Here is a 17713-nt window from a genome sequence, read left to right as displayed (position 1 = left end):
ATGATTTCACTCCTTTAAAGTTCCACATGCAGTTGAAAAGAATGTTGTTGTGTGATCTATAAATGTAAATTAGGTTATGTTTGTTGATAATGTTGCTTAAGTCTCTTCTAATTACTTACTGATTTTCTGTCTATCACACTGTGTATGACTCTTGTCTATTCCTTGGTGTCTATTCCTTGGTGCATTCCTTGGTGCTGGGATGCTCTGCAGGCAGCCAACTGAGCAGCTGCCCAGCTGACTTAAAGGGAAGACTATATCATGAACATACTCTTGTGACACAAGGTACTGTACAACTCATTTATATGATACTCTGAAAAATGTAAAATTATAGGAACCAAAAAGAAATCATTGGTTGCTATGGCCTAGAGGTAAAGGAAGAGAAATGACTTAAAAAGGCATGAGGAAACTTTACAGTGATAGAAATGTTCTGTACCTTGGTTGTGGTTGTGATTACACAACTGCATTTTGTCAAGTCATACAAGTGTATCAAAAACGATGAATTTTAGTGTATGCAAATTACACCTCAATGAACCTGACAATACCACACACACCTGCCCAAACAAGACAAACTTTAAAAAAACAGTTAACAGCTAAAAAAATCAGCTGCACCCTCGCTGAATGAATGGTCAGTCAACAGTTAACAGACTTGATATAAACAGTGAACAAGCATTTAAGAAAATTCAATCCGGCCTGCGAGCCAAGTGTCACTGGTTCGATTCCCAGTCAGGGCACATGACTAGGCTGCACGTCAGGTCCCCAGTTGGGGGCACAAGTGAAAGGCAACCACACAATGATGTTTCTCTCCCTCTCTTTCTCCTTTCCCCTCTCTCTAAAAATAAATAAACAAACAAATAATTAAAAAAAAATCCTCACCCAATAATATATTAAAAAAAAAGAAAGAAAATTCAATCCTACTATTAATAACAGCTATTATTTCTTACTAAATGGTATTATGTGGCTACTGTATGAGGTGATTAAATACAGGGCTGTGCAAAAACAGATTTACAGGGTAAGGCTGGGAGGGGGATAATGGTGGGAAGAAGGGGAAGGGACTAGACAAAGAACATGTACGAATGACCCATGGACATGGACAACAGTGTGGAAATTAACTGTGAAAGCAAGGTGGGGTGTGATGGGCAGAGGAGGGCAAAGGGGGAAAAACTGGGACAACTGTAATAGAATAACAATAAAAAATGATTTAAATGAAAAAGAAAAAATAGATTTACAGTTCTAAATACATGCAGAGTTTATTCTTATATTATTTATTATTGTATCATTTATATTACAACTGTAAACCTACAGTTGCCCACCACTATATATTATTTCAAATATTCACCACGACCCCAGAAAATATGTAAGGAAATACAAATGAAAATTATAATACACTTAACTCTGTCTCACACACTGATTGGTAAAACTAAAGAAAAGGCACAAAGTCTAATCCTAACAAGCTTCACAGGAACAGATACACACTCCTTTTATTCACAGGGTAAATTGATTCAGTCTTTTTGGAAAATAATGCTACAAAGCATTAAATTAAATTAAACTTAACTAAATATTCTCCATCCTGGGTTTTTTTCCTAAACTGGACACATATATATCCACCCTAGTACCAGCCCTCCATACATTTAAAAGATATTTTTACTAAAGTAATTTATAAGAAGGAAAACAGAAACAAATGTCCACTAAAAAGGAGAATGATTAAGCCAAAATTCATAAATTTCATGGAGTATTCAACCTCATTATAGTATAAAAGCATACTATATTATATTTTCTTATCTCTTATTTGAGGATTCAGACTCACTAAAAATTTTATACCCCTTTCAAATATTTTTATAAGTGGTTACAACAGCAATTTTCAACTGTTTTCATCTCAAGATACACATAAACTAATTACTAAAATTCTGCAGCACACACACACACACACACGAGAAAAAAAAAAAAACTTTTTTGACAATCTGACAAAAAAAAAAAAAAAAGTTACAATTTTGATTCATTTACACCAGGCAGCCATTGTTGTTGTGTTGGCTGTTGCAATTTTTTATTTGACAATTGAAGGGAAAAGAGGTCAGTGGCCCTGACTAAATAGTCAGGTATTAAATGTTTTAAAAATTCTTGAGGCACACTGGTTGAAAATTGCTGGATTACAACATGGTACAAGTCTGACACTTGTGTGGGTAAAAATGCTCCACAAAGAGCATTCTAACTGTGCAAACCAGAGGGGGTTGGAGCAAAGGAAGAAACTGCTGGTCTCTCAGTAGAGCCCACTTGTTTAAAGGGCCCCCATGGTCCTAGAACGTCCACAGACCCAGCTACTCTGGGGAACGATGGCCAGGACAACAGCTAAAGAGGCCCCAGTCCCATACAGAAGTGGGAGAAGTGCCTGGAAAAGGATGAGTGCTGAGCAAGAGGTATTATTCCCTCTCAGACCCCTCCCCCAACACAGCACCACAACGTGGTGAAACGGGTCACAGGTACAGATGAATACCTAAGGCTCTGCCCCTTACAACATAACAGGTGTGAGAGCTCTACCTAAGACACACAGGCAAACAAACACAAGAGCCTGTCAAGATGAAGAGACAGAGAAGTATGGCCCAAAAGAGGGAACGGGTCAAAGTTCCAGTAGGAGAACTAAATGATGAGGAGATAGCCAACCTAACAGATGCAGAGTTCGAAACACTCGTGATAAAAATACTCACAGGTTTGACAGATATGCTTGAGTATGGCAAACGCATAAGGGAAGGAATGAAGAAAAGTCCACACAAAACTGATGGTGAAGGGAAGGAAACTGGAGTTCAAATCAATGAGTTGGGACATAAGGAAGAAAAAAACAGTCAATCAGTACAGAATGAGAAAACAAGAATTGAAAAAAAATGAGAGGCTTAGGAACCTCTGGGACAACTTTAAACGCGCCAACATCCAAAGCATAGGGGTGCCAGAAGGAGAAGAGAAAGAGCTTGTGTGAAAAAACAATGAAGGAAAACTTCCCAAATTTGGTGAAGGAAATAGACATACAAGTACAAGAACCACAGAGTCCCAAACAAGATAGACCCAAAGAGGACCACACCAAGATACATAATTAAAATGTCAACGGTTAAAGATAGAGAGAATCTTAAAAGTGGAAAGAGAAAAGAAGAGTTACCTTCAAAGGGGTGCCTATAAGACTATCAGCTGATTTTTCAAAAGAAACTTTGTAGGCAAGAAGTATTCAATGTGATGAAAAGAAAGGACCTACAACCTAGATTACTCTATCCAGCAAAGCTATCATTTAGAACGGAAGGGCAGACAAAGTGCTTCCCAGACAAGGTAAAGCTAAAGGAGTTCATCATCACCAAGCCATTATTATATGAAATTTCAAAGGGACTTAAGAAAAGATCAAAACTATGAACATTAAAATGACAACAAACTCACAACTATCAACAACTGAATCTAAAAAATAAATACAAAATCCAACTAAGCAAACCAGAATAGGAACAGAATCATAGGTACGAGGATCATTTGGAAGGTTATCGGCTGGGAGGGGGGAAGGTGAGAAATAAGGAAATGGTTCAGGAATTACAAAGCATAATTGGTTGGTACAAAATAGACAGGGAGAAGTTAAGAATAATACAGGAAAGGGTAAAGCCAAAGAACTTTTATGCATGATCCATGGACATGAACTAAGGGAGGTGGGATTGCTGGAGGAAAGGGGGGTACTAGGTGGAGGAGAGCAAAGGGAAAAAAAAATTGGGACTACTGTAACAACATAATCAATAAAATATACTTTAAAAAGAAAAGAAATACATAGGTAAACACCAGAGGAAACCACTAAGAGATAAAAATGACTATCTCTAGAGGGCAGGAACTGGGAACAGAGAGAGTTATGGCAGGTGTGGTCCCTGAGAAAGAAGATACCCATCCTATAAGCGCTCTCGTGATTTAATTGAGCTCAAATTTAAAAATAATGTGAAATAAAATAAAACAGAGTCTAGCAGCCACTTCTACATAAGGGTGTCCCAGGTAAACTGCACTTCAAGGAGAAGCTTGCACTGAACTGCCTGTCCACACTGTTATTGCCATCTGAGCCAGCCCTTTAAAAGTTCCTGGAATCCTATTTCAACCTATTGAGACTAAGGCTTCCCCCATCTAACTGGACTGCTCAGCTATGTCCCCACCAGCTTCTACACCGACCAATCAGAGTGACTCCATTCTAAGCAATCGTCGTTGGCAGCCGCCCGTCTCAAGAGACGATGGTGTAGCTTCTTAAGAGTCTATCTGTACCGCCGAGAATGGCTGTGCAGTCCGACTCGGGAGTGACACGGTATCTGTCTCCTCCCGTGTTGAATCGACATCTTGCGATGACGCTGGAGTGTCCTCTCCAGTGAAGCTGAAGCTACAGAGCCTGGGCAGGGTGATATGGAGGGTCTGCTGTTGCCCATGCAGCAGACCCCCCCTCTCTTCGCAGCTGAAGGGTCCAAGGGAAAGACGGAGTCAATACAGCTTGGCTTCAGGTGCGCCGCAGGAGTTGCCGGTGTTGACTACAACGTCAAACCGCCTTAGGGACTCCGGCTCCGGATTTTCTGTCGGGGTTTACTCCCTTAGCCTTTCCCCTGAAGAGGTATGCCGCAAGGCAGCGGAGGTTTTTTGGAGTCAGAGTTTTCCTTCTCTGATGTGCCCTGACTGGAAGATCGAACCAGCGACACTTAGCTCGCAGGCCGACACTCAATCCACTGAGCCAAACCAGCCAGGGTTACAGAATAGTCTTTTTTGGACAAATCAGACTGCAAGAATTTGGAGTCCTCATTTGCTTGAGAACAGGCCAATCAGGAACCAAGGGTAGGGACTTCTATTTACACAAGGTACTTTCCTCCTTAAAATCCATCACTTTTGGCTTTCTCAACACTATTCAACCATTTAGCCTCCTACCACATTCTCAGGCTTCTTCATTTGTTTTTCTTTCTACCCTTAAAATGCTTATTTTCTCCCAGAGTTCTACCCTTAGCCCCCATCATCTTACCCATTCTAGTGATTAGTCATTTCAGATATTTCCCACATGCAAATGCCCATCATATAGTACATGTTAAACGTTTACTGAAATAAATGTCCCAATTTTTTGTACCCAGTTCAAACTGCACCCCTCAGTTCTAAAACTACATTTGCCATAATCTAGAAAATACTTGGATTTCCTGAGAGCACCAACTAAATTTGTCTAGAACTGAGCTCATTTTCTCTTTCTAAACTTGCATCCCCTACTATGCTGCTTAGGTACCACCATCCAAACTATTATATTCAACTCTCCCTTTCTCAATCTCAATATCCAACAGGTTACCATATCAGTATTCTCAATCCCTTTATCCTTGCCATTCCCACTGCACCTAAAGTCAGGTTTTCAATGCCTGTATAAATTACTCTCCTATAGTTTCTCCTATCTCAAATTCATACTCTACTCATCCTCAATGTTTATAAATTCTATGCATTCTTAAGAATGTAAATACTACTCCTAACAAATTAAATTTTAATACCTAAACGATTAGATGATGAGAATAAAGATGATATGAAAATAGTTAATACTATAAGACCTATACCCACACACAAATTTCAAGGATTTTATCCTTCTACAATCCTCTGTTGTTAAGTACTATTAGTATCCCCTTTTTACAGGTAAGGGAAATTTGTCTGAAGTTAAAGAGCCACTAAGTAAGTGGTAATGACAAGGTCTGAACTCTGGCAGTCTGGCCCAGAGCTATTAACAATGGAATATATTCTATTCAAAGCCATTCTGAAAACTTACCTTCCTATCCTCTTTTCCTATTGATCCCTCTCTTCTCCCCAACACCCTATACTCTAGATTTTAAGGCATACAGGACTGATTATGATGTATCTCTTTTCACACCTCTATGATCCAACTGTAAAGTTCTGTTCCTTTCTTTCCAACCCAAATCAAAAGCGATCAATTCTTTCTATTCTTTTAAATTTTTTATCCTTACCCAAGGACAGGCTTATTGATTTTAGAGAGAGGGGAAGGGACAGAGAGGGGGAAAACATCAATCGGTTGCCTCTCCTACATGCCCCAACCAGGAGAAACCTGCACATCAGGTATGTGCCCTCATGGGGAATAGAGCCCATGACCTTTCAGTTTATGGGACAACACTCCAACCAACTGAACCACACTGGCCAGCGCAAAAGCCATCTCTTCTGATAGAACTTCTATACCCATTCCCTAAAGAATTATTCATTTTTCTATGAGTCCAGAGCATTCATTGTATTACAATATATATTATGTACCAGTCTTACATGGCTGCTTTGTGAGTCTCTGGAGTTCTCTGTTATTGTTTTTTTACATCATTGTATTGCACAGTTACTAACAGAGTAACCACAGCTTACAGAATTGAACTGAAACAAAATTCTGCTAGTCAAGATGTTGAACTAACAGTAACATTCTACTTCACCTCATCTTCAACTATAAAATATAGACATTACAAACCAGATTCCCTTGAAGGTGTGAAATTAGCAGCAGTTCTTTAAATGTCAGAGAAATACTGAATTCTTAAAGCTGTGTACATCACAAGGTACTGGAAAGTACAAATCTAAGATGCCACAAATATTAAGTTCCAGTTCCCTACTTCCTCCTGATTATTAGCCCAGAGACCTCCATCTCTTGCGCTGCTCTTTCCACTTTCCCCACCTCGATAAACAATCAAATTCATACACAATGTACTGCTTCCAAAGGAAGGGGAAAGTTAGCAAAAACACAACTTGCTATCTGCCTATCAGATACACTGATACACATCCTGTACTAATGCCATTTTGCCTAATGAGGAGTTTTCAAAAAATTTTCCTTTAGTGTTTCTAGTACCTTTTTTTTTTCTTTTTTTAATTTAGAGTACAGCAAAATCACAGTGGGGTGGAAATGGGGCTTTGAAGTCTGTACTAGGGCCTGGGACCTGCATTTTTACCAAAGATCCTAAGTGATTCTGATAAAGATGAACTAGACCACACTGAGAACACAGGCAAAGTTCTCTCCAATTAGAAATTTCATACAACCATGAAAACGTAAGCCTACACTGGCAATTTATGTTAATATCTACTAAGACTGTAGGTACACTAATATGATACACAACAGCTAACTTTTATGATGAAGTACAATGCTGAGTATTTTTAAATTTCCTTTCATGTAATGCTTACCACCATAGGAAGGAGATACAGATATCATTGCCTTTTGTACAGATGAGAAAGTTAAGGGTGAGAGTTATTCACGTCCCCATATCACATGGCTTCTAAGTGGCAGAACACTGGTATTAAAGCCAAATAGTAAACCTAGACTGTCAATCAATCAATCAATCAAATAATAAATAAATAAATAAATAAATACCCTGATTGTCTACCCAAAGCCTATACTCCTAACCTCCATGTTATGCCACCTCTCCATTTACAATATATCTATTTGACATTTTATTGAGTAAGACAGAATCAAGTAAAAAGAGGAAAGGCACAAAAACAAACCTCACCTCCTTCACTGTTTTATCTACAATTAACACTCTTGCCTAGTCACCTTCTCTAAGCATATCTCAGTTCCTAATGACAAACCACACTGCCATGTAAATGGCAGGCACTGAAGATGGGAAGTTTACAATATCTGTGAGTTATATCATTGGCAAATATCTTCTCCTCTTCAGTAGGTTGTGTTTTCATTTTGTTGATGGTTTCCTTTGCTCTGCAAAAATTTTTAGTTTGATGTAGATATTTGCCAATGATACCTCTGATGAGGGGTTAATACCCAAAATTTAAAAGAATTCAGACAACTCAAAACCAGAAAAGCACACAACCCAATTAAAAAGAAGGCAGAAGACCTGAACAGACATTTCTGCAAGGAAGATATACAGATGGCCAACAGACACATGAAAAGATATTCAGTTTCACCAATCATCAGAGAAATGCAAATCAATACCACAATGAGATACCACTTCACACCTGTCAGAATGGCGGATCATCAATAAAACAACAAACACAAATGTTGGTGAAGATGTAGAGAAAAGGGAACCCTAGTGCACTGTTGGTGGGAATCCAGATTGGTGCAGCCACTATGGAAACAGTGTGGAATTTCCTCTAAAAATTAAAAATGGAATTACCTTATGACCCAGAGATCCCACTTCTAGGAATATATCTGGAGAAACCTAAACCACTAATTTGAAATAATATATGCACCCCTATGTTTATTGCAGCATTATTTACAATAGCCAAGCTATGGAAGCAATTCAAGTGGCCATTAATAGATGAGTGGATAAAAAGGGTGTAGTACATGTACACAATGAATGGAATACTATTTGGCCATTAAAAAGTGAAATCTGACCTTTTGTAACAGCATGGATGGACCTAGAGGGTATTATGCTAAGTAAAATAAGTCAGACAAAGAAAAATACCATATGATTTCTCTTATGTGGAATCTAAGGAAGAAAACAAACAAAATAGAAACAGACTCATAGATACAGAGAACAGACTGACAACTGTCATAAGAGAGGGAGGCTGCGGAGGTGGGTGAAAAAGTTGAAGCCGTACAAATTGGTAGTTACAGAATAGTCAAAGAGATGCAGTTTACAGTACAGGGAATATAGTCAATAATATTGTGGTAATTATGTATGGGGCCAGGTGGGTACTTGGAACAGTGGGACATGATTTTCACACCACCTTGCTATACACCTGAAACTAATACAGAATACTGAAGGTAATTAAAAAAAAATATCTGTCATGGATGGGTGCTTGGATTACCTTATAGCAGTGATTTTCAACCCTTTTCATCTCGTAGCATACATAAACTAATTAATAAAATTCCGCAGCACACACACACACAAAAAAAAAAACCCACATATTTTGCTGATCTGCCAAAAAGTAGGTATAATTTTGATTCATTCACACCAACGGCAATTGTTGTGTTGGCTGTTGTCATTTTTTTATTTTATAACTTAAGGGAAAAGAGGTTAGTGCCCCTGACTAATTAGTCAGGTACTGCATGTTTTAAAAATTCTTGTGGCACATTGGTTGAAAATTGCTGCCTTATACTCAAAAAAAGGGGAGTTCCGTAAGAGCCAATGATTAGCTCTAACCCTGAAGGAATAAAGCAATTGGGTAGGAATCCAGCAGAATAGGAACAACCCTCTATGTTTCCTGAGACCTTCAATTTAGGGACTTTCAGATATTGGATCCCTAATGAAGGCTATGGCATCAAGTTCATCTGACAGACACCTAGAAAGTGGCAGCCTGATCTAGATGAACCCTGGAATTTGAGTCACATGAGGTTTACAAAGTTTTATATAAAGCAGACACATCCTCTCTAGTAAAGATTTCTACATTTCACTGAGGCCGTAAAATGGCAGTAATCTCCAGTTAGTCTAAAAGACTCTCCTTTTGTCCTGGCCAGGTAGCTCAGTTGGTTAAGAGTGACATTCTGATGCCAAGGTTATGATTTTGATCTCCAGTTGGGGGCAGATGCAAAAAGCATAAATGAGTGCATAAATGAGTGGAACAACAAGTCGATGTTTCTCTCTCTCTATATATATATTTTTTAAATCAATAAGTAAAAATTTTAAAGACTCTCCTTTTCCCTTTTCTCTCTTTCCAGTTTTAGTCTGAGAAGAAAAGTAAATGGTCCAGTTTGTGTTATGAAGACTTGCAATCTGAAAATTGTCTCACTCTACCTTACCTGAAAGTTCACTAGAGTGAAACAAGAATACTTGGAAAGGAAGCTATCAGATATCCACTTCAGTATAATTTAGTAACATCTACTATCCCTTTTCACACCTAGCTGAGAGTGCTGCATTAGGGGAAAAAAGTTTTTATTTTTCTGGGGTTTTTTTGGAGGGGGTAATGAGAAAGATTAATTTACAGCAAGAATACTCTAGGGAATGATAGCTCTGAGGGATGGGAGCTTTGGGAAACATGAATAGGCACATCAGGGGCCTGACATCCCAGGAAATGGAGCCCTTCTAGAGACCAGAAGAGCACCTTTCTCCTTTGCCAATATTTAATTTAACCCACCTCTCCTCAGACTGCTGCTCTGCTTCAAGGGTCAAACTGTTAAGAGGGTGGCCAGAGTCTATTATCAGAATTCAGTCACCACCTCCTACCTCCATCTCTACTGCCCAATTTAAGCAGCACTCCTTCCCTCCAACCTGCCACACTATGTCAGCTCCACAGGTTGAAAGTAAACTGAAGCAATTATGTTCACCAGATAGCTCTAAGAGTTACTTCAAAAACTAGGCATATGCAATTTTGTGCTATATATTTCCCAGGTTCTATCTTATAGAGCATAAAGCTACCTCCTTGACATAATGTAAAAGATATGGTTTTGGAGTACCACCCAGCAGAGTTCAAATATCAACTCTTAACACTTGTTACTTAACCTCTCTAAAACCTGTGAAATTTAAAATGAGAATTTGTAGGTAAATCACCTACCATATAGCAGCTCAGTGAAGTGACAGCTATTATTTGAAGGGGAGGAGGTCCTAATACTTGGAACAAATCAGTTTTTAAAAGGCAGTTTGCATTTTCAAAAAAGTTAAGACAGCACTCTTGCTCTAATTAGAAAATACTATTGATCATTTTTCAGGGCAACTCTATCCCTCAAAAAAAGTATCCATTGTCTAATATCTCTGATAAAATAAATAGTAAGAAAGATTCATCCTACTCCCTGTATATTTCTGAATGTGCCTTTGAAATCACTTCAACTGTTTTTATTTGATTAGGAAGTACTGTACTAAAACTTTCCTGAAATTCTCACCCATTCTGCCTAAAAAATTTTAACAGAAATTCCCTAGATAAGGAAAGACAAAGGTACATGTTGGCAGTATTAAAACGAACTACAAACCACCCATACATTTCTTCACTAGATTCTAACAGGAAGGCAATCAGATGATAAATTTTGTCTCTTTCTATTTCCACAATTTGAATTTCTCTACTGAGTAACTCCTTATGAATGACTCCAGCAGAACCCAACAACTCCACGCAAGACCTTTCCCAGGAAAACTCTCAGGTATAGAAAAAAACAATTTTTAGATCCCTAAGGTAATAACAGACAAACTTTGGAATTTTTTTTTTACACGAATGGTTTTACATACTAGACACAGCATCAGTGTATCAGAAATACACCCAGGCCCTCAGACAAAGCCCATAAACCTTCCAAGGAAACCTTGCTTAATTTACTTCACTTCTTGCTACCCATTTATCAAGTCTTAGGAAATGTTAACAGGCTCCCAGCCACACGTCTCTTCAGGGATCCAAATCTGCTATGCTGACGTATTCAGTCCCCCTGCAACTGTTTTGTGAAAAATATTTAGCAGCAGCCGTGTGCCATATTAACATTAACCATGTCACTAAAACGAAGTGATAAACCACTCCTAGCCTCACCACCAAAGGAGGGTAAGCAGTAACCAGCGCGCAGCCAGAATCCAGCTTTATCATCAACACAAATCAGAGCAAGCACAGCTTAGGGGCCGCAGCTCCACCATCCGGGACAAGCGTGGACCCGCTGAGGGATAAATGAGGCAGGCGAGGAGCGGCAGAGGGGGCCCCGGACAGGCCTGAGGAAGGCGGGGCCGCACCACTAGGGCCCCGCCCCCAGCCACCCCAGCTCCGCGGCAGCGCCCCAGTCCCTATGGGGTAGTACCGCGCGCCCCGGACCCCTTCCCGGCGTCGCCTTCCCCTGGCCGCACAGTCCGCAGAACGTACCTGCTTTGCAAACAGGGGCGCTTGGGCTCCTCCTTTCCGGCGAGCATCGGCTCTGCTCCGGGGACCTCCTCCGGTGCCGGACGCGGGCTGGGGGTGGGGCCGCGCTCACCTCGCCTGGCCACAGGTGGGTGGGCGACGAGCTAGGCGACGACACCGTACCCAGCAGCGGCTGCGGGGGCTGCGGCCGTGGGGGGCTTCCGCGAGCCCCGGGTGCGGAGCTGCGCGTAGGGCTGGTACCTCGCGTGGAGGTCGCTGACGCGCCTGTCTGCGTGGCCACCGTCGGGCTGGTGCGCGCGGCCGCAGTCCCGCCGCCGCGAGTGGGGCTCGTGCTGCGCGAGGCTGTGCGCGGGCCCCCGCCGCCTGAGGGGCCTGAGGCGCCACCACAGCAGCCACCGTTGTTGTTGCCGCCGCCGCCACCGTTGCTCCGCGTGGGGCTGCCATGTTGTTGCTGCTGCTTCAGCTGGAACGGCACCGTTGCCCTCATGGGCTGCAGGCGGCTCCCGGCTCCCCCGGCCGTGGCGACCGCACCACCCCCGAGGGAGCCGGCCGGCGTGGGGGACCCATTGCGCCTCACTCGCTGGGACATGGTCCACCCTCCCCGGTGAATGGGCGTCTGAAACGGAGGGGGCGGTTGTTGTTGGGTTGAAGGGGAAAGATTCTCGAGGCCGAAGGGAAGGCCCCCGCGACGGGGTGATGAAGCCGGAATCCGGGATGCTGGTGGTCGTCCGAACCGCAGCTGGCAGCAATGAGGTGGTGCAGCCGCCACCGCCGCCGCTTCTCCTCATCAACAATAGTGTCTCCTCCGCTGCCCCCGCCCCCCGCAAACGCCCATTGGTGTAGCGTCAGCCACGCTCGAGCCGCTCCACCGCGCCCATTGGCTGCAAGCAGCTTGGCCCCGGATCCCCGGGGCCTTAGAGAGCTTGGGTTTGCGTGGACACCTTTGGCTCTTGAAAGAGAAAGAAACCCGCCCCCCGCGGGGAGGGGGAGTGAAGGAAGCAGGCCTAGGGTATGGGTGTAGGGGTGTGTGTGTGTGTACACGTGAGTACGTGTACACGCGCGCCTGACCACGCGCAGCTTTCCCTTCCACTGAGGCGGGCCCTGGGCACTCAGATTCTGGAATATTGCCAAAGAGAATGTCCCGAACCAGAGCCGTCCCTAGAGGTGTCTGAAGTCTTTTTCTCATAACTCATTTCCTTTCCTCTCAGTATTCACAGAGGCCGTGTACACGGCTTTTTTTCTTGATCTTTTTGTTCTGTCCTAATTCCATCAACGTTTGGGCAGAGCTCAAAGGAGAAGAAATTTAATTAATCTTACTGGCATTTTACACCTCTTCTTTTTTTTTTAAGCTCTACAAAGAGCCAAGTCTCAGAGAGATTAAAATTGCTTGTTAGAATGCAGTTTTCGATTGTAAATTATCAAATGCTATTACTACTCCTGTATTTCAAGTAATCAAGAATTCATTTTAATCAGCTACTTCACAGTTCCCTGATCCCTTGGAAAGATGTCTGCTACCTTACAAATTTGTGAAGAGACTCAGTTTACAAAGGGCCTTATTTGATCTTCACAATCATTATCTGAGACAGAAGTGGGCCAGCTATTCATATATTTATCTAGTGGAGGAAACAGGTCTCTATTATGGGCAAGAACTCAGGAAGACAGGCAGTAACATGAGTTCTAAAATAACCTCATCAAGATAAAAAGATTGGTGGATCCTTATCCCTCATACTCACCTCTCAGGTTATAAATTGCTTGTCCATGGCCTCTTTTCTCTTTACTACTTTATTAAATATATATTCTAAACAGATTTCATCCTGTAAAAATATGGGAGTGGAAGGCACAGGGTGATTTGCTGTGGACCTGAAATTCTCCAAGGTCCCTGTGCATTGTGGTGGAAAGCCTTTGAAGACTGAAGAAGAGATTCGGATAATAGATCCACCACTTATTCTGTGACCTTTACAGATCACTAGCAAGTTTCCTTATCTGTAAAAAGCAGTTAAACAATGCCATCCCTTTCTTCCAATTGTTGTGATTACTAACCAAGGGTTAAAAGAGAATGTGGTATGTAGAAGGTACCCAACAGTGCCAGAGTCTGCACGTAATTCAGAGATCCATTGCCTATTCCTCCTTTCTCTCCCACCACACAGAGAGGCCTCAAGCCCAGGAAAACACTTTGTTGGTTTATGCTCTGGATAGACCTAACATCACTATCCATTTCCACAACCTGGAATGAAGACAAAAATAGCTTCTCACTAGACAGGACACACAAGAAACTGCCAGCAAGATCCATGCAGAGAGCTAAGGCTGAACTTAAAACAAGAGAGATAAGCCTTTACACAAGGATTTCATGGAATGTGTATCTGGCACTTTACCCTGCACAAAGGAGCTCAATATATATTTACTGAATTAAACTGCAGGAGTTCAGCAACCTTAGTGTCTTAGGTTTCCTGTTTAATCACTTTTGATGTTATCAAACTAGAGACCTATTTGTTGATAGCAAGAGACTTTTAGCTGTTCTGAGCTAAAGTTCTAATTTCAGCAAAGAAATTTATTAGATCAAAGAGTTAAAATGTCCTTGGCTCAATCGTGAGTTCACATTTTGCTTCTAGTCATGTTTCCTATAGAAACTCTAAACTCCATAGCTTCAGAAAATGCCTCTTTTCATCTTGACAGCTTATCTCAATCAGTTTTGGGCTTAACTTTAAACAAATGAGAGCAAGTCAACTGAAGCAGGTATTAACCATTTCAGCCCCCTTTGTACTAAAATATTCGTGATGATTTATAAATAAAACTTTGAAGACATGAAATCATCAAAGAATGCTAAAAAAAATACTCACTTTAGAACTTTTTGGTCTGATTTTAGGATTTAAAGGCAATGCATAAAAGCATAATTTACTCAACTTCTTTATTTGTCATTGAAGACTCAGAACAATGCATCAAGGTGATTATTATATATTGGTCTTCAGTTTGCTAGAGTATCTATGAAGAGACTCCTTGTATTTCAAGGATCAACAAAACAAACATGTCTTCCTCTGGTTTAACCCATTTAACCCTGTCCTTCTTAGGATATAATTCAAATTGACTGTATGAAGATGAGGAAGCAACAGATTGGAATTGGTTTATCCATATTTGAACTTCAGAAGACAAAATTAATAGGCTCATTTGCTTCTGTGCTTTTTAAAATTCCTTAAAATGATCCTGTTATGGTAAAGGAGGGTGGATTTTAAGAAAAAGTTTATAGGTTTTTGTTTTCTTCTCATAGTTTTAGCAGAATCAGCCACATTCTTTTTTAAATCTCTAAAGTGTCATTGAATGGAACACTACACAGCCACTAAAATGATAATTATGAAATCATAATTTCCTTTCACTTTATAATAGAAAAAATAAAAATTATGCATTGTAGCTGCAACAATGTTCATGCATTATAAACAAATATTGGAGGCTAAAATACTGATATGAAAATAAAAGTCATTTTTAATGTGGGATTTGGGGAAGTGTTTTTCCCTCAAGAAATATTGATATATGATTTCCTAATCAAAGGTGAAAATTATCAGAACTTAAATTGCAAAGTGATAGCCTCTACTTAAAATCACACTGCTACTTCACTAAGACTTTTGTCTAGACCAATTCATCAAAGTCTACCCTCCATAACACTACACATTCCAGCATTACTCATACCTCTCTAACTACTTGTTGGTCACTTTTGCTGCTCCTTCTCAACCTGAACCTTAAATGGTGAGTTCACCTCAGGATTCCATCCCAGCCAGGCCTTTGACTCCACTCATTCGCTCGACAGATAGCTTAATTTGTACATGAAATCGCACTGCGTCTATTCAACTGCCTGCTTGACATCTTGCCTTGTATTATCTCACAGGTGCCTCAGAACATTGTCCACACCTGAATATCTTCCGACCACTCACCCAACAGCAACTGGTTCCTCTTCCAGTTTTCTATTCTCTTCATAAATGGTACCACTATCTACTCTGTGGTCTAAAATAAAACCCTGGACGTTTTCTTGGCTCTCCCACTCCCTTGTGGTAGGTTCAGGGACTCACCTATCTTAACTACTCTAGCTTCTAAATCTCTTGTGAATCTACAATACCACTATTCTTCAAATTCACCATCTCTTCTAGCCATGTATCTTCTCTGGCTTGTGCTTTTACACTTACCTAGCCAGTCTCCCTAGATAATTTATGCCCCAGTTTACTTCTCCAAGCACCCCACTTTCTCAGGTTCCCCATGTCTCACCTGTAATCCAGTCCCCTCACATCTGTAGTGATCTTTTATTATAAAAACCCAAACTTAGTCACCTCAGTCTACAACCTGAAGCTTTCCGTTTCTCTTAGAAAGAAGCTACTAATCCTGAGGGTTACCACATATTGCATAGGCCCACATGTTCTTTCTAGTCTCCAGCCATACTGCTCTCCTTTGATTTACCTCAGATACTCCATACTCCCAATCTGAGGTCTTCACACTTATTTCCTCTGCCACAAACAGTCATTACTCTTGTCCCTTGGACAAGTCTTGATCAGTTTTTAGATCAGGGAGGCCATTTAAAATTAGCTCCCCCATGTGTACAGTTATACCATACTTCCCTGTTGCAGTTAGTATAACACAATTATCTGTTCAGTATCTACACTTTCTTCTCAATGTTAAGCTCTACAAGAGCTTGTTTGTTGACTCAAATATTCATTGACTGTCTTCTTTGTGTAGAGCACTGTGAGAGCCATTGGCTCTACAGCAATGAACAAACCCACAAGCTCCTTGTCCTCTTGAACATTCTCTTGAACATAGATCTGTTGGAAACAGACAATGGACAAAACAGGCATGTGCGCGTACACACATACCACACACGTGAATAAATTATCAATTGCAGAGTTGTATAAAGGAAGCCACAGAGTGCCGTGAAAGAGAACAACAATGGAGGTATAGCTAAGCTAAATGGAAAGGACTTTCTGAAAAGGTGCCATTTAAGAGGAGACCTGAAATATAGGAACAGGCTGTCTATGGAAAGAACATTCCAAACAGAAAATAGTTGTATAGAAACTGAGAAAGGAAAAAACTCTGTGTGTTTAAGGAACCCAGTTAAGACCAGTGTCAGCAAAGGGAGAGTAGTTCAGAGATAAGACCGAAGAGGTAAATAAAGGCTAGAAGATATAGAGACTTACAGGCCCTGGTAAGGGATTCTGACTTTATTTATTTATTCTAAGTGCAATGGTGTATTCTGAATAAAGCTGAGTCCACTCATTGCCTGTATCAGCATAGCATCTCATTCAAAAGAAACAACAGAGAACAAAACTAAAAGTGAAAAACAATCTAATATTTACTGAAGTCTATGAAAAGCACAAAAAGGAAATTTCTGTGCATGATCTCAATTAAACATGATTTAAAAATTCATGATTTGTCTAAGTTCTACCCAAAACAGCACAGCAAGTCTTGAATCTCTCTTCTCTCTAAATATTACCTCTTGCAAGACTAAGCCAGGCCTGGGTCTGGTACTTCTTTCTTTGGCCTCATTCTCTCACCTTCAGGAGTTCATTCTTGCGCTGTCCTTTCTGATGTCACCATTTCTGCATCTCTACCCCAGGACCCAGGAGTGAATCTTCCCAGAAAGGTATAGAAATGAAAGAATACTTATATAGTCTAGCTCTTAAATTTGTTTTATTTGTGTATGTTTTTTAATATTTTATTTATTTAATTTTAGAGAGAGGGGAAGAGAGGAAGAAAGAAAGGGAAAGAAACATGGATCACCTGCCTCTCGCATGCCCCCAACCAGGGACCTGGCCCTCAACCCAGGCATGTGCCCTGACCTGGAACTGGACTATTGACCCTTTGGTTTACAGGCTGGCACCCAATTCACTGAGCCACACCAGCCAGGGCTGTTTGTGTTTTTATCACTAGTGGTTACTGTTGCTTTCACACTGGGAATCCACTCTGACCACTGTGCAGAGAATGGCTTGCAGGGGAGCAAGAAGCATCAAGGAAAATAATGAGGAGGCTATTGCAAAAAACTTTG

General features: G+C 40.9%; 1 protein-coding gene across 1 annotated transcript in view; it reads right to left on the bottom strand.

Moving 5' to 3' along the window:
• Positions 1–12475, bottom strand: part of FAM117B (family with sequence similarity 117 member B) — a 108849-nt gene extending 96374 nt beyond the window's left edge. Inside the window, exon 1 of the mRNA XM_090282702.1 lies at positions 11701–12475. Coding sequence (XP_090138828.1) covers positions 11701–12286 — 586 coding nt within the window. The 5' untranslated portion in view covers positions 12287–12475. The remainder of the gene's footprint in view (positions 1–11700) is intronic.
• Between the last annotated feature and the right edge of the window lie 5238 nt (positions 12476–17713).

The sequence above is a fragment of the Furipterus horrens genome, unplaced genomic scaffold, assembly GCF_987537825.1.
Source record: "Furipterus horrens unplaced genomic scaffold, mFurHor1.1.pri manual_scaffold_1, whole genome shotgun sequence".
NCBI lineage: Eukaryota > Metazoa > Chordata > Mammalia > Chiroptera > Furipteridae > Furipterus > Furipterus horrens.
Note: the sequence above shows the minus strand (reverse complement) of the source record. Positions and strands in the feature narration are given on the sequence as shown.